This window comes from Ictalurus punctatus, chromosome 2 (genome assembly GCF_001660625.3).
Source record: "Ictalurus punctatus breed USDA103 chromosome 2, Coco_2.0, whole genome shotgun sequence".
Taxonomy (NCBI): Eukaryota; Metazoa; Chordata; class Actinopteri; order Siluriformes; family Ictaluridae; genus Ictalurus; species Ictalurus punctatus.
The window spans coordinates 11427433-11445742 of record NC_030417.2 but is presented as its reverse complement, the minus strand read 5'-3'; the positions used below and the strand labels follow the sequence as shown (position 1 = coordinate 11445742).

At 38.5% G+C, this 18310-nt stretch overlaps 1 protein-coding gene across 1 annotated transcript; it reads right to left on the bottom strand.

Annotated features, from left to right (window-relative positions):
- Positions 1-2934: 2934 nt before the first annotated feature.
- On the bottom strand, positions 2935-13834 carry LOC108275534 (leucine-rich repeat flightless-interacting protein 2). Its single transcript, XM_017486417.3, has 14 exons — positions 13595-13834; positions 13188-13294; positions 12359-12457; positions 12145-12237; positions 10180-10260; positions 9832-10002; positions 9493-9585; positions 9127-9297; positions 8868-8942; positions 6594-6677; positions 6106-6198; positions 5688-5858; positions 5187-5270; positions 2935-4878 (listed from the first exon to the last, which is right to left on the bottom strand). The coding sequence occupies exons 1-13, from the start codon at positions 13749-13751 to the stop codon at positions 5196-5198; spliced, it is 1470 nt and encodes a 489-aa protein (XP_017341906.1). The 5' UTR covers positions 13752-13834; the 3' UTR covers positions 2935-4878; positions 5187-5195.
- Between the last annotated feature and the right edge of the window lie 4476 nt (positions 13835-18310).

Here is an 18310-nt window from a genome sequence, read left to right as displayed (position 1 = left end):
GAGGAGTGGCTTCCATCTGGCCACTCTACCATACACGCCTGATTGGTGGTGTGCTGCAGAGATGGTTGTTCTTCTGGAAGGTTCTCCTCTCTCTACAGAGACATGCTGGAGCTCTGTCAGAATGACTATTGTGTTTTTGGTCACCTCCCTGACCAAGGCCCTTCTCCCCGATCGCTCAGTTTGGCCGGGCGGCCAACTCTAGGAAGAGTTCTGGTGGTTCCAAACTTCTTCCATTTACGGATGATGGAGGCCACTGTGCTCATTGGGACCTTCAATGCTGCAGACATGTTTCTGTACCCTCCCCAGATTTGTGCCTCGATACAATCCTGTCTCAGAGGTCTACAGACAGGAATTCCTTGGACTTCATGGCTTGGTATGTGCTCTGACATGCATTGTTAACTGTGGGACCTTATATAGACAGGTCTGTGCCTTTCCAAATCATGTCCAATCAACTGAATTTACCACAGGTGGACTCCAATCAAGTTGCAGAAACATCTCAAGGATGATCAGTGGAAACAGGATGCACCTGAGCTCAATTTTGAGTGTCATGGCAAAGGCTGTGAATACTTATGTACATTTTGTTTTTTTATTTTTAATAAATTTGCAACGATTTGAAACAAACTTCTTTCATGTTGTCATTATGGGGTATTGTTTGTAGAATTTTGAAAATAATTAATTTAATCCATTTTGGAATAAGGCTGTAACATAACAAAATGTGGAAAAAGTGAAGCGTTGTGAATACTGTGAATACTGTGAATGCACTGTAAGTGCCTGCAACGCATGGTTTACACAAAACATTTACTTAACAACACAGAGCATGTACAGTTGAATCAAGAGAGTAAATTCTCAAATACAATATGATAAAAAAACAATTACCTGCACACAGCAGTAAAACAAAGAAACTGTGGTAAGTTCAAGCATATAACAGCTCGACCTATTTTAAATACATTTCACCTTGTTAGAATCACACATGGAAACACACAGTCAGAGATCACACGGAATGTTGAAAGGGAAATAAAGCTATCAAAATGACCTGTATATCAACAGAAAACACCATCTACAAATCAGTCAGTGTCTTCTGTATTTAATCCTTGCCATGCAGTGTCTAACATTTGATAGTAACTTGTATTTCACACATTAACATATAGCTAAAACACACACAGCAGTCCTTCATAGCTCTGATGCAGATTTCCTCTAGTCCAGTAGTTCTAGCACAACCACCACAGCCAATAGCCATTAATACAGGATTTAATTTAAAGAACTCCATAAACCTTCATGCTTATCTCATTACATGCAGCCCCCTTAAATCCTGCTTAATTGGGGACATACCATAACCCGAAAACCAACTGTGAAGAAAGAAAGAGAAAGAAGAAAAAACTGGGTATGGAACGCCCACTTTATGTTCTGAACGAATATACAGTAAATCTTGCACAGCAACACAGTGTGACACATTTTATATATATATATATATATATATATATATTTTCTCCTCACAACTCTTTGATTAGTGGGGTTGATGATGACTTTCAAGGGAATAGAACCATCTTCCCAAAGTGGTGTTATGACTCTTCAGACCAATATTTGCTTTGGTCTTTATCTGGACTCTGTTGGTTCCAAAATTGTTGCATGACTTAGACATGAGCCTCCAGTAACCGTCAATATACTCTCAATTGCATCAGATGTCTCGTTATGATGTTTGTGCCTAAAACCATCTCTTTAGTCTGTCCAGGCATGACTAAAGCAGGAATTATCACGGAGTAGCCATACACCATATCTTTAAGATCATAGACTGCAGTTGGAGTGACAAAATGGCTGCCACAACCAACAATGACAATATCTTGAGCTGACTGTCTTGTCGTGTCTGGAATACATTTCAGCAGCCTTTCCTCGCTAAGAGTACACGCCATTGATCCACTATCAATTAAAGCTTTAAGCTCTCAACTAGAACTGATGTATAAAACAAGTGATCTACTTTTGGAACACTCTGTGGAGCTCTCTGGCTCTAATGATTAAATATTCTCTAGGCATTTATGAACTAGAGAATATTTAATCATTAGAGCCATCCAAAATCAGTTATTAATGTCTATAATACAGTATAGCCACAAAGGAAAGGTAAAGGTAAAGGATGGTTTGACTGTAAAATGTACTAAAATTTTGGGGTTCACCCTCTGGGAGTTCCTCTGCTATACTCTACTGCAGTGGTGCTCAAACTTTTTCAGCATGAGGCCTCCCTTGTATAGTGTGCATCCCTTTATGCCTACATAGAGGCGATATAATAGTGTGTATCAACGGATGTCTCTGCTTGGTGTGTCTTAGTGTGCTGTGTATAATTGATTTAATTTACTAATATTTCTCATTTTTATGTACATCATATTTCAAAGGTTGGCAATCCCGACTTACATACGTTCATTTAAAAAACAACAACAATGTTCTAGAATTTCTATGAAGCCCCCCTGGCGCCATCTGGTGGCTCTCCAGGGGGCCACTGCTCCAGAACCACTGTTCTACTGATTGCATTGATGAACTATGGAATATTTCATAAATAGAACCACCAAATATCACCCAAAATATTCAGGTCAAGTTTTGGAACTGGACTGGATCTGCTCAACCATATTGTTCTAATTATAGCTAAAAACTATAAAAGACGTTACATATAGTCAACCCTGTAACTGTATTTTGTAAAGAAAAGTATTATCATATACAGTCTGAAATGGTTGAGCATTATAATAGTTTATTTTACTTTTACCTTAGGTGATGGGACAGAGACGGATGTGGATGTTGCTGATAATCAGAGTGATACTGAACATTTTATATTGTAACACTACAATTCCATAAAACCTGTCAGTAATGTTTCTTTTTCTACTCAGTTAGAATACATATATTACTTAATCTCATTTAAAAAAAAAAAAAAAAAGTTTTGAATCTATATGACCCTTTTGTTTTTCTTCGTGTACTCTTTGGCATCTGAGACCAATAAACACTGAGTAGCCGATGGTGAAATCACAGTACAGTTTAGCCGGTCAGGGAAGGGCTTCACAAAGGAAAAGATTTGTAACTTATCACATCCAAATCTAACCACACATCACGGAAACACCCAAGGATGGCTAACAGAGAAAGGCATGATGGGACTAGAAAATGTGCAAGTGGACGTGTAATGTAATGTAAATACCTCACACTGAGATCTTTACTGGCTTTAAGATTGAATTAAGTTGAAAACACTCTGTGATTAGTAAAGCCACTTCCACTTATTATTCCTTACTATACTATAAGATCTGCTTAACCTTTTTGCAAAACCAATATGTTTGTGTGTGTAACTCAAACAACTGCAACTTTAGCATTCAAAAATATTTAGTGTCATTGCAATTCAATAAAAAAAATTATGTATATACACCATATACATATACAATAGCCCTGAAAAGTATATGGATATGCTGTTCAAAATTCGACAAAAATGTATATGGACACTCAAATGTGGCTTCATTAAAAATCACAGTTAAAGTGGTTTAGTATTCTGCAGGTAGCTTCTGCCTAAAGAATAATCACCATCATCATTACGTTCTTCTTATGCAGATTAAGATGTGTCATCAACATGTTGCTCAGTGCATTTTATCCAGTGTCTTCCAGAAGAGGATGAATTCAGAGGCTTGTTCCCCCTGAAAGTTTTGGTTTTACTGTGTACTGTGAATATTTGGATGAATAAAATGCTTTGTACAAAAAAAAAAATTAGTGATGTCCTTAAGTTCAGGCTGATAAAAAGTTCCAGTATGTAGATAAAATAACTCTTTTGAAGAAATGTGAATGCAAGTGACTAAAAAGGATCTAAGATATTGTGAAATTTATTTTGTTGGCTGAAATCTACAGTAAATTAGGCTTTCTTGTCATTTTTTGTTCTAAACTTTTAAACTAAAAGTTTAAACTAAAAACTAAAAACATAGAATGAAATGGTCTAAATGAAGACAGAGCAGTTAGGATAGACGAATGGAAAGATCACATAACAGAGATTAATTAGAAATGAATGAACTAAACATTCAGAATTGTGATGAATTAACTGGGACACCTTTCTGGAATGTGGATATAACAAAAAAATTTTAATCATGGTATTAAGATATGAGTTATTCGTGAACCAGCCATACAGCTTGCAATTGTGTGTTTTATGTCAATCACCTGTCAATCACCCAGTCAATCACCTGACTTGAATCCAATTGAACAAGATTTCAAGACAATATGTTTAGAAGAATGGGCCAAAATCACACCTGAATACTGCGGCCGATTAAGTTCTTCATACAGAAAGCATCTTGAAGCTGTCATTACAGTATTAAATAAATTTCAGTTAGTGTGTTCAATACTTTTTTTCCTGTGTCATTCCTCTTTATTACACATAACTTTAATTATAGACTTTAATGTTTGGATTTCTTGAGTTAATACCAATGTCTGGTGAAAATTTCATGTGAATAACCTCATAGGAAATATATTTACTGAAAAAAATGTTGACGCGTTCAATAGTTATTTCTCCCACTGTATCCCATGCAGCTACTGAGTTTAGCCAGAGCCACAGTTTTCTGGCCTCCAACACTGTGATGGACTCCAGATTTCTCTCTTCACTTTCTTTTTTCTCCCACCATGATGAGAGGATTCATGCCATTTTCTGACTGAGCTTTCCTGGAGAACTGCTAGCTAGAATTGCTACTTCCTCTCCTGACAAATAACATCCATTGATCCACCTATTCTGCTGCACCAGTGCTAACGGATTGAAGTGGTGCTCCCCTCTGTTTTCCCTCACAGAATCAGAGCTAACAGTACTTACAGGCCAGAAGGTACCTCCTATATAGCCTATCAGTGGCTTAGGATACTGTAAGCTTCCTGTTGTTGCTCCCTCTCCTAAAACACAGCCATGAAGCAGAAGAGGTTCAAACATGAGAACTTAAATTTCACATTTACTGTACAATAGGCCACTTGCATTCAATAAAAAAGCAACCTAGCAGCCTAAACTAAAAATGCAACTTTTGTTCAAGTATATACTGTATACAGTATCTTTAAAACAAAAAATTTCTAATAGTATTTTCTGTCTCGGCGAGCTCTTCCTCGAACTGTTGCACTGAGCATTTGCAACGTTCACCTGGGACATCAGGTTCAATTTTAAAAAGCAGTACTATAGCACTGAAAGCTTAATGAGAGTAGAAGCTTACCATTAGTAATTAATCACACTGTTTTAATATGTCTTCGTACTGTGACTTTAGTATACTGTAAGCATCCCCTGCTCGCTCAAGATCCTAAAACACAGCCATGGAGAAAATAAAAAATATATAACTTAATGTTTACAAAATGTTATGTTTACTTTTTGAAAATGTGTACTAAACAGATGCTGTGTATGTATGTAACAATCCATAAAACTCACATTTACAGTCACACTGCATGATACAAGGGGGCATATAATAATCATTATTTTATGGCAAAAATACTTTATTATGTAGTCTGTTGAATATATTGTTCAATACACAGGAGCATTACATTTCAGAGCCTTGTATTGAACACCACAAAATGCCATATTGGTACATTAGGTTTTGTACACGTTAACCATTTTCATATTCCGGGACTTTTAACTTTACAGTGCAGAAAAAATTAAAATCCAAGTGGTGGGCTGGTCGAGTCAGCATGAACATCATGACTCCTCAGATTATTTCCCTTACCTGCATTATCATGTTACACGTCATGTTTGCCTCATAGAGCATTTCCTCCAGCTGCTGCACTGTGCCTCTCAGTTTGTGCACATGGTACATCAGGTCTACCTTTTCCTTCTCCAGCTGAGCGTTGGACTCCAGTGCCTGCTCATGTGTTGCCACAGCTTCAGCAAGAGTGGCCTGGAATTTTAACAACCAAAGCTTGTTAGCTTTATTTATTCTACACACATTGAGACACTTCTGAGGACTTGACTCATCACTCGTCAGAACAGATTTAAAATGTTTTCACAAAATGTCCCCAAAATGGTGACTAAACAAGAATCAACACACGCAGACACACACAGACACACACAGACACACACAGACGCACACAGACGCACACACAGTTAACAATAGCAGTTGTGGTTACATGAGAAGAAAAACTTACCATTAGTGACTTCTCGTTGTCTGATAAATTATCCTTCATCTTCTCATATTGCGACCTCAGGATATCGTGAGCCTCCCGCTGTCGCTCACACTCCTAAAACATAGCCATGGAGTAGAAGAGGTTTAAACTTTAGTGCTTAATGTTCACATCTACAATGAACCTATTCGGTTCCAATTTTTGAAAATGTGTATTAAACACAAGCTGTGGTGTAATTAAATCTGAAATACTTGATTGTATTATTATGCTACTTTCCAAATATACATATCACTCAGGTGTGACAATAAATACAGGTTAGCTGGAGCATTTACAGTTTTTGACCCCTTGCTGCAGTGATATAGGAAATACCTGAAAATGATACTTTTCCGTTGTTGTTGGGGTTTTTTTCAGATTGAATATTTGCTTTTAAAAATCCTTTAATTCTAAAATGTAGTTACGTTTCTAACTCACAACTGACACACAGTGTATTACAGCAGTCAGGAAAAACTTACCTTTAGTAACTCTTCATGCTGTTCCTTCAGCTCGTTGTTCTGTGAGATCATTGTGGTGTGACTTTGACACAATGCCTCATAATCCTAAAACAAAGCATTGGAGCAAAAGAGGTTCACAACTGAGTGCTAAATAGGTTGCTTCACTTTAAATTATAACTTCAAAGTATTGTGTATTTTGGTCAAGTAGAAACTGAGGTCTTGGAATCACATGGACTTTTTGTTTTGCAAACAACAAAACTCCCAAATAAAATTTCATCATGAGATTCACTGACTACGTTTACATGGACAGCAATAATCTAATTACTGACCTTATTCTGAATAAGACAATATTGTGATTAAGGTGTTTACATGAGAAGATTTAGAAGATTCCTTTCATGTTCCTGTTTTACATGTTATAGAACATAGATCGATTAACGGCACACGTCATTACGTCCCCACGCCATGCCGTCCAACGTTCCCTCCAGAATTTCACGTATCGACATACAGTTCGTCTTCGTTATGGTACCGTATACAGTTTTGGGTGTTTCAATTTTAATTTTATGAAAGCATCAAGCACAGTTAATTATTTGTCATGCTGTACATGCAAATAGATGACTGCTTGAAGCCGTGGGCTGTGTCCAAAACTGCGTCCTTACCTACTATTTAGTAGCCGAGATACATGTATTTCTCTTACTATATAGTAGGTAAGTACGTGGTTTCGGACACAGCCGTGATCTCGTTTGCTGTCAAACGGTTGAGCACTGCCGTGTGTGTACGTGTCCTGTCGCAAAATGCGGTGAAAACTCCCACACAATGTCAATAGTGTAATGAAGGTGTGTACATGTCTGTAACGCACGTCGATAATGTGACTAAAACAGGAATACTCCACATGTCTTAATTCCATTTGGGTTTACTTCGAGTATGACTTTAGTCCGATTAAGATAATCAATAATCGCTGTTTACATGATAGTTTCTTAATCAGAGTATTGTCTTAATCAGGTTAATATCGGATTATTGTTGTCCATGTAAACGTACTGAGTGTCTAAAGGATTACTCGTACCAAAACAAATATGGATGACTCATAATTGCACTATCCGGTGACACCCAGAAGAGGATGTGTTCCCTGAATTGTTCATTAGGGGTCTAAATCTACATCCAAAATTCTTCAAAGCTGTTGTTAGAAGTGCATTAAACATTAAACTGTCTCATGGGCCGTTATGGTTAGCCAGTCATTCTTAGCGATGTAGGCATCTGGGGTGCAGCATGTGAATCACTTCCTCACCCCAAAAGCACCATTGTGCCCCCTTCGTTTAATCGAGGACCGTTTAAAGGAATTGGCCTCACCATTAGAACAGAGTGCATGAGGGTAACATTTTGTGTTAGCTTGGATATATTACACAACATGCTACCCAGAAGCAGTGCTGCTCCACAACATCTCTGCACGCAGTATTGTGGAGGCGCGCTTCAGATTGATGAAAGAGATTCACACTGACCAAGGCATTTCCTTTATGTCACACACACACACAGTCAGTAGTGAACTTTATGAAATATTAGGGATTAAATCGATTCACACTTGTGTTTACCATTGGCAAAGAGATGGGCTAGTCAGAAGATTTCATCAAAGACATAAAAATATGATTTGTAATTTTATGAATAGGATGCTCAAAATTGGAAACTCGAAACCCTTTGCAGTAGGAGAAGTCCTGCAAGCCTCCACAAGGTTTTCCTTGTTTCAATTATTGTGTGGGCACAAGCCCTGGGGTGTATTCAGTATTGTGTGGGAATACTGGGAGGGACTTTTAAGTAAGACTGAATTTAATACATGCTGGACCTGAGAGCAGAACTCCACACAGTGGGCCAACTAACCCAGGAATATATATTCTGATGTGCGATTGTCCCTGGCTGGTCCCACATATCTCACAGAACACCGCATCGAGACTCCCCTGGGGGTGGTTGTAAATAGCCGTTTAATTTTTCTATATATTTTTTTTATGAATAGTGATTTAGTTTGCCAAGACAAGTGCTGAAAAGTGTGCAGAGAAAAATAAACAAAACACCAGCACTGGTCTTGCTGAAGCCTGCCTCCAGTTCCTCACTACCATCACTGACTACCAGGGTCCCCCCACCCCCATGTCCCATATTATCTAGGTGAACACTGATGCAGGAGTATCTGTCTTTAAAAAAAAACAGAGGCTCAGATATAGAGTTAAAACGGATGGTTAGTGTTACTGCAGATTATTAAGTAGCACTCAGACCAAATTTTGGCGAAGTGGTTTCATAAAAAGTAAAGCTTACCTTAAATACAATGTCCTGCATGTCCTTTTGTGTGGAATACAGTTTCCTCAACTCCTGATCTTTTCGCTCATTTTCCTAAACACATCCATGGAGCAAAAGAGATTCACATCTAAAATGCATCACTTCTATTCAGCAAAAAAATTGGATTTTATACTAGAAATATATTTATTTTACTTTGTTGAAGTGCATATAGCCTGGTGATGACTCTCAGCACATTAATTCTAAAGGAACTGCTCACTACAAGGATTATCTCACTTACCCTTGTTATCTCATGAAACGTTCTCTGTGCAGAGGCATGCTGTTGTTCCAGCTCGTTCATCACACGTTGCATCTCGTTCACTTGCGTAATCAGCTCAGAGTTCCTGTTATTTAGGTTATCATTGGACTCCACCACCTCCTGGTATTTCATCTCAGTTAAAGCCACAGTGGCCTGGACGTTCAACAAGCAAAACTTGTAGGTTTTATTTACTTCTATACACATTCATACACTTTTGAGGACTCATCTCATCATTTGAAAGAGCACAAAATATCCTCAAAAAGGTGACTACCCTAGAATGTCCACACACACACATACACACCCAGCCTTCGCAATATGAACAGTGTTTTAATGAGAAGAAAAGCTTACCCTTAGTGAGTCAATTTTCTCATTTAAACGGTACTCCATCGAATTGTATCGAGAGATCATGTACTTGTAAATGCACTGTGATATCTCATAGTCCTAAAAAACATCCATGACACAAAAGAGGTTCAATTTTTTGTACTTAATGTTCACATCTAAAATGCACCACTCCACAATCTAGCACCTTATACTAGAAATACTTATTGTAATAATAATATTATAAAATTATAAATAATATTTTTATTTTGTTCAAATACATATAGCCTGTGGTGTATCTCATTATGCATCACAAGTCCTCACACTGTTTCTAAAGGAACTGCTTACTTCAAGGATTTTCTCACTTACATTTGTTATCTCATCATGCATTTTCTGGGTCTCAGTGAGCTCTTCCTCCAGCTGCTTCACTGAGCTTTGCAATATGTTCATCTGGGACAACAGGTCCGATTTCTCGTTCTCTAGCTGAGCGTTGGACTCCATCGCCTGCTCATATTTCCTCTCAGCTTCAGCCAGAGAGACCTGGAGTTTTGCAACCAAAGCTTGTTGGTCTTTTACACGCATTCAGATACTTCTGTAGACAACTTTTGTCAATTGTCAAAACAGCCGGAAATGTTTTGTGGGCAAAAGAAAAAATGTCCCCAAAAAGGTGACTAAGTTCACAATAGCAGTTGTGGTTATATAAAAAGTCAAACTTACCTTTAGTGACTTCTCGTTGTTTGACATACAATCGCACAACGAATTCAGGATACTATGAGCCTCCTGCTCTTGCTCATATTCCTAAAACACAGCCATGGAGCAGAAGAGGTTTAACTTTAGTGCTTAAGGTTCACATCTACAATAAGCCTCTTTCGTTCCAATTTTTATAAATATATATGAAACAGATGCTGTCATGCAATTAGACCAGAAATATTTGGTTTTATTATCATCATGCTCTGATTTTTCATTCATTGTCAAATTTACACATCAGGCAGAGATGGCAATAAATAAATAAATGTTAGCCATAGCATTTTTATCATTTTTAGAGGGCTCATACAGTGGTGCTTGAAAGCTTAGAATTTTCTCTATTTCTGCATTAATATGATCTAATCCATCATCAGATTTTCACACAAGTCCTAAAAGTAGATAAAGAGAACCCAATTAAACAAATGAGACAAAAATATTATACTTGGTCATTTATGGAGGAAAATGATCCAATATTGCATATCTGCGAAAAGTATGTGAACCTTTGCTTTCAGTATCTGGTGTGACCCGCTTGTGCAGCAACAACTGCAACTAAACATTTGCAGTAACTGTTGATCAGTCCTGCACATCGGCCTGGAGAAATTTAATCCCATTCCTCAGTACAGAACAGCTTCAACTCTGGGATGTTGGTGGGTTTCCTCACATGAACTGCTTGCTTCAGGTCCTTCCACAACATTTCTATTGGATTAAGGTCAAGACTTTGACTTGGCCATTCCAAAACATTCACTTTATTCTTCTTGAACCATTCTTTGGTAGAACGACTTATGTGTTTAAGATCGATGTCTTGCTGCATGACCCACTTTCTCTTCAGATTTGGTTCATGAACAGATGTCCTGACATTTTCCTTTATAATTCACTGGTATAATTCAGAATTCATTGTTCCATCAATGATGGAAAGTCGTGCTGGTCCAGATGAAGCAAACCAGGCCCAAACCATGATACTACCACCACCATGTTTCACAGATGGGATAAGTTTCTTATGCTGGAATGCAGTGTTTTCCTTTCTCCAAACATAACACTTCTCATTTAAACCAATAAGTTCTATTTTGGTCTCATCCATTCACAAAACATTATTCCAATAGCCTCCTGGCTTGTTCACGTGATCTTTAGCAAATGCAGACAGGCAGCAATGTTTTTTGGAGAGCTGTGGTTTTCTCCTTGTAACCCTGCCATGCACACCATTGTTGTTCAGTGTTCTCCTGATGATGGACTCATGAACATTAACATTAGCCAATGTGAGAGGGGCCTTTAGTTGCTTAGAAGGTACCCTGAGTTCCTTTGTGACCTCAAGGACTATTACACGTCTTGCTCTTGGAGGGATTTTTGTTGGTCGACCACTCCTGGGGAGGGTAACAATGGTGTTGAATTTCCTCAATTTGTACACAATTTGACTGTGGATTGGTGTAGTCCAAACTATTTAGAGGTGGTTTTGTAACCTTTTCCAGCCTGATGAGCATCAACAACTCTTTTTCTGAGATTCTCAGAAATCTCCTTTGTTCGTACCATGATACACTTAGACTTTGATAGATCCCTGTTCTTCAAATAAAACAAGGTGCTCACTCACACCAGATTGTCATCCCACTGATTGAAAACAACAGACTCTAATTTCACCTTCAAATTAACTGCTAATCCTAGAGGTTCACATACTTTTGTCATATATATGCAGAAATATAGAACATTCTAAAGGGTTCACAAACTTGAAAGCACCAATATCTATATGAACAGACAAATTAATCAAGGGCTACATAACAGGTAACACGTGAGTACAATCAGGATATACTCCAATTACATGGGTGGAGAAAGGGGCAGAGATGAGACTAGAATCACAACAAAATGCCACATGTCAATATAAACCAATAGTCACGTGGAGGAAGTTCAAAATATATACAGTGTAATAACTTAGTGAGAGGAAAAAACTACCTTTAGTAACTCATTCTGCTGTTGTAAAGTTTCTCTCATCTCATTATACTTAGATTTCAGGATACTGTGTTCCTCTTGCTCTCGCTCCCTTTCCTAAAACACAGCCATGAAGCAGAAGCAGAAGCAGAAGGTACAAAGTGTTTAATGGTCACATCTACAATAAATAAATTAGCATCTTATACTAAAAGTGCTTATTGCAAGGATTCTCACTTACCCTCGTTATCTTGTCAAAGAGCCTGTGTGTCTCAGACAGCTCTTCCTCCAGCTGCTGCACTGAGCCTCGTAGTGTGTTCATCTGTGCCATCATGTCGGACTTCTCACCCAACAACAGATGAACGTTCAACAACCAAAACTTTGTAGCTCATCACTCATCAAAACAGCTTAAATATTTTGTAGACAAAATGTCACCAAAAAAGCTGACTAACCTTGAATGAATACATGAGTTTAACATAAACCTGCCTTTATTTACCTATTTACTTTTTGTTAAAGGTACATATTTTACTTAAGGGGAACGTCTGCCCTTAATTTAAAAAAATCAGTGTATTAGGAGCAGGTGTAAAAAAAGTAAAGGTGTTATAAACATGAACCAACACACCAAAACTGTTTCAGCATCAGCTGACATTATCCATCTTTTTAGTCAAAGTAATGTAAGCATACGTAGCTAATGTACTGAAAATATACTGGTAAACAGCAGTTAACATTTACACTCAACACAACCTACATTCAATGTTGATCATCTGGCTCTGATACCTGCAGTAAGCAACCCATCTGAACGGAGAAGTGTTCTTTTATCCTCTGCTCATTATCTCAAAGGAGTTTATTTAAAAAGGAGAGACTGTCTAATCTTACCAAGCTACTTCCGGTGTTATCTAAGGTCATACGGTCAGTAGTAAATGATTATTATGAAATTAGGCTAGTATTAACTGCTTAGGTTAATACCATCACTTTGTTCACTCATGTTGATTTGCTAGTTATAATATCAGTATAATGAGCTAGCTTAGACATCAAAAGATTTGTTGTGTTGTGGTGTGTTTGATGAGTACCTGAGGGACAGCTCTGTCAGTCTGTGTGACACTGACACCATCCATATCAGACATCAAGCCTGGATCCAGCAAAGAATCTACTAAAGAGAGCTGGGTCTGTACTGGGTCTAAATACAAACCAGTAGCAAAACATCACATCACCAAGCAGTTAGCACAGTCTCTATTACACACATTCATTACTTCTGCTACACTTTTCATTTCACACCATCACAGGTTTCTAGCTCTGATCCTTCCGGAGCTCTTTTTTACACAGAATATCAAACTTTGGTTAAATGCACTCTGATCATAAAGGACTGAAAAAATCTACTAAAGTGAAATATGGTTTATATAAAAACGGAGAGAATGAAACTGTAAGGAGAGAGAGAGAGAGAGAGAGAGAGAGAGAGAGAGAGAGAGAAATGGTGTACCCTCGGTGAGAGTTGTGTCCGCGGGCTCCACTGTTCTTTCTCCATCGCCACGTTTCTTAATATAACAATAAACCCCTGCGGCCGCGGCTGCAGACCCAACCGCATACAGCAGGGGGCGCAGTGGAAGATCTGCCGTCCGAGAGCGAGCTAAATTCATTAAACGCTTTATTGTAGCAGTGTATTGTAGTACTGAACTCGGTTAAACAGCCTGTCAATTAGAAAATTCAGATCAACACTGAAACTCCGCCTTCCGTTCTTCACCTTATTACAGCGGCTTGTTCTGTTGCGTCACAGTGACAGAACTCACTCCAGAAGCTTCTCAATTCCATCATCATCATCATCATCCATTCATCATTATCCACTCGAAAGTGCTGAAATGACTAGGAGATGCCTTCACCATAATCAATTATTATAAATCATGTAAATCTGCTCTTTTTATGATATTCATAAGACCAGACTGAAACAATTCATTTCATTATTGTAAATGATACTCTTTGATTGTTGACATTACACTGAAATTTTTTTTATTATTATTTCACCAACAAAAAGCATTGTATTCTTTTAAATTCTTTTAATTAATAACTGAAATATTTATTTAATTATAATATATTTATTTTTTCTGCGATGGATTGGCACCATGTCCAGGGTGTACCCCGCCTTGTGACTGATGCTTCCTGGGATAGGCTCCAGGTTCCCAGTGACCTTGAAAAGGATAAGCGGTATAGAAGATGGATGGATGGATGGATATTTATTTTATAACAAACAAAAAGTGTATATTATGATATAATACTATAATATACAGTTGCAATCAAAATTTTTCAACTCCCATTGGTTTATTGTGAAAATTGACAGACTTTCACTGTTTGCAATGAACAAATCAAACAAAAGCAATTGAAATAGTTCATTGAAATACTTCAAGTGGTTTCCACAAATTCAACTGAAAATGCAACTTATAATGACGTAAATTTCAAAATTATTCAACCCCTTCATGGTATGCATCTTTAGTACTTAGTAGAGCACCCTTTTGCTGTTATGACCAGCTGCAAACAAGCTGCATAGCCAGACACCAGAGTTCCTTAGGAATCTTAACCCATTCCTCATGAGCAATGGCCTCCAGTACAGTAATATTCTTGGGTTTGTGTGCTGCAACCGCCTTCTTCAAATCCCACCAGAGATTTTCTATGGGGTTCAAGTCAGGTGACTGTGATGGCCCTGTAGAATCTTACAGGACTTCTTCTGCAACCAAGTCTTGGTGGAATTTGAAGTATGCTTGGGATCATTGCGTTGTTGGAAGGTTCAATTACGCCCAAGCTTCAGCTTCCTCACAGATGGCATGACGTTTTCTCCTAGGATTTCCTGATACTTCAGTGAATCCATGTTGCCTTCCACATGCTGCAGGTTTCCAGTGCCAGAGTATGCAAAGCAGCCCTCATTGCTCCACAGAACAGAATCCCAAAACTTCTGTGGCTTATTTATATGATTTTGAGACGACTTTTCTTGTGCTTTTGGGTTAGTAGTGGTGTACGTCTTGGAGTTCTGACATGGAAACCTTCTGCGCTTAGTACGCACCATACTGTGCTCACTGAAACCTCAGCGCCTGTTGCCACCAAGTCTTGCTGTAGGTCTTTTGCAATCACTCAACGGTTTAGTCACCCATATCTAAAACAATAAGGAAAAGGATTGTGATTCATTCTAATTTACCAATAGTAAAGTAAACTAGCTGGCATGTTACAAGTTGAGATTTCAGTGTCTGTGTACCAGTTTGCATGATCATATCTTCGTAAATTTTTTATACCATAGACAATAAGCTAATTCAGACAAAACCATATATTTAGACCCATTTGAACAAAATATACGTAAAACACCATGCTCTGTTATGGAGTTTACATGTTGGCATGTTATCTGTCGGTTTCAGACCCAGTTATCTTATACAATACCCGTTCATGTCAGTGTCAATACAGTGACAGAAGGTGAAGCAACCACTTCAAACATCCATGCATTAGAGCTGGGATGGGGACGTGGGGGCAGGTAAGTTAGGTTTTGACTACAACAATATAGTTTTTATACAATGACATTCTTAAATTAAATTGTATGATCTTATACATCATGAGTTTGTGAGCTGAGCAGGTGAACTTTTGTTTCTAAGTTTAACCACCTGAAATGTTTTACAGTGTATGTGCATGTGGTATATCAGCCACCTGTGGTCCTCCTGTGGTCCCTTTCAGACCAGGTAGAATTTTGAATATTGAATATTCAATATGGTGCACATTTCTTTCTTTTTTTGTTTTAAAATCATATAATATCATATCATATATTATATCATACAAACATTTTATACTGTTTACTGGGACAAGGCCAGGACAGGATTTCTATAAAACACTGTCTTACAGTGTCCTCCAAAAGTATTGGAACTGCAAGGCCAATTCTACTCTTTTTGCTATACACTGAAGAAATTTGAGTTTGACATCAACACATGAATATGAGACGACAGCTCAGAACTTCAGCTTTCATTTCCTTATGTTTACATATGTGTAAAACAACTTAGAACATGGCAGTTTTGTAACAAACCACCAATATTTTAGGTGAACAAAAGTATAGGAACAGAAGTCTTGAAGTAAATAAAAGTAAATAACACTTAATATTTGGTTGCATATCCCTTGATTGCAATAAATGAATTAAGCCTACGACTCACTGACATCACCAAACTGTTGCATTCTTCTTTTGTGATGATTTTTGTACTGCAGTTTCTTTCAGTTGTTTGCTTCAGGGGGTTTCTCCCTTCAGTCCCCTCTTCAGGTTTGCTCCTCTCTGCTCATTTGGGTTAAGGTTTGGTGTTTGACTTGGCTAGTCTAAAACCTTCCACCTGATGAAGTCCTTTCTTGAGTTGGCAGTGTGTTTTGGATCATTGTCTTGCTGCATGATAAAGTTCCTCCAAATTAGTTCAGAGTCAGACTTGGCCGTTGTCTTATGCTGAAGCAAGACCTCGCTTCATTTTTACTCTGTCTGTACACTACACGTGATGTCGCCGACGTTTGCAGATACATACTTTTGAGGCCCATCAAGCTAAATATAACTCATTGATTAGCTACAGTACCTAAGGCATGTAAATGAGGAAAATAACCTGCCCTCATCCCCCCCCCCCCCCCCTCTCTCTCTCACTCACACACACACACACACACGCACACACTCATACACAGGGGCGGACTTTACCATTAGGCAAAGGTTGGCAATTGCCTTGGGTCCCGAGCTACCAAGGACCCCCAAAACGCTGCATAAACATATGGTTAACAAAGTTTTATTTTTAATTTTCGCTAATGAATTATGTTTTTCAAAAAATCCATATGTTAAAATGCCATCAGAATGCTTAATTCATGAGTTTGCTCTTGGTTAGTGGTCATAGTGAAATAGACTTATTTATTAATATAGGCTTAATATTGTTGTGTTTATACTCACACTCTCACAAGCAGAAAGCAATGTGTGCTTCAGTGTTGCCAAAGTGCAGAATTTTTTTTTTTTTTTTTTAAAGAGCTCAGCAACAAATCTAGCGAATTTCTGAGCACAGGTTAGTGACTTTCTTGAAATTGATCCGGCTCTCCATCTCACATCACAGCTGCTGATATACGAGTTGAGAGATCATCTTCATTCGACTCACCATCAGGACATAATGCCTGTCTATGTTGTACTTGTGACCTTTCACTGATCACCACTGATTCCCAATGGCCAATCACTGATCACCACTGTTTCCCAATGACCAATCACTGATCACCACTGTTTCCCAACTACCAATCAGGGATCACCACTGTTTCCCAATGACCAATCACTGATCACCACTGTATCTCAATGACCAATCACTGATCACCACTGTATCTCAATGACCAATCACTGATCCCCACTGTTCCAGGGTTCGAGTCCCGCCAGGGCCATGTGTGGAGTTTGCATGTTCTCCCCGTGCTGAGGGGGTTTCCTCCGGGTACTCTGGTTTCCTCCCCGAGTCCAAAGACATGCATGGTAGGCTGATTGGCATGTCTAAAGTGTCCGTAGTGTATGAATGGGTGTGTGAGTGTGTATGTGAGTGTGCCCTGCGATGGACTGGCACCCTGTCCAGGGTGTAACCCGCCTAGTGCCTGATGCTCCCTGGGATAGGCTCCAGGTTCCCCATGACCCTGAAAAGGAGTAAGCGGTAGAAGATGGATGGATGGATGGATGGATGATCACCACTGTTTCTCAACGACCAATCACTGACCACCATTGTATCCCAATGGCCAATCACTGATCACTACTGTTCCCAATGACCAATTACTGATTACCACTGTTTCCCAACTACCAATCAGGGATCACCACTGTTTCCCAGTGGCCAATCACTGATCACCACTGTTTCTCAACGACCAATCACTGACCACCACTGTTTCCCAATGACCAATGAGGGATCACCACTGTTTCAGAATGACCAATCACTGATCACCATTGTTTCCCAACGACCAATTACTGATCACCACTGTTTCCCAACTACCAATGAGGGATCACCACAGTTTCCCAATGGCCAATCACTGATCACCACTGATTCCCAACGACCAATCATTGATCACCACTGTTTCCAAACAACCAATCACAATTTAGCTTGTGGTGCCATGACCATTTCTATTTTGATAAAACTCTTCTATTCCATTTTGTTATATTCTAATTGAAAAAGCTTTTTTCTTCATGTGTGCCCTACAT

Bases quoted from the DNA above. Each gene is read 5' to 3' on its own strand.
- LOC108275534 (XM_017486417.3), bottom strand. From the start codon at position 13,751: ATGAATTTAGCTCGCTCTCGGACGGCAGATCTTCCACTGCGCCCCCTG. The intron at 13,295-13,594 runs GTACACCATTTC...GTTTGTATTTAG, and splicing joins GGACACAACTCTCACCGAGG to ACCCAGTACAGACCCAGCTC. The intron at 9,298-9,492 runs GTAAGCTTTTCT...TTGAACGTCCAG, and splicing joins AGAAAATTGACTCACTAAGG to GCCACTGTGGCTTTAACTGA.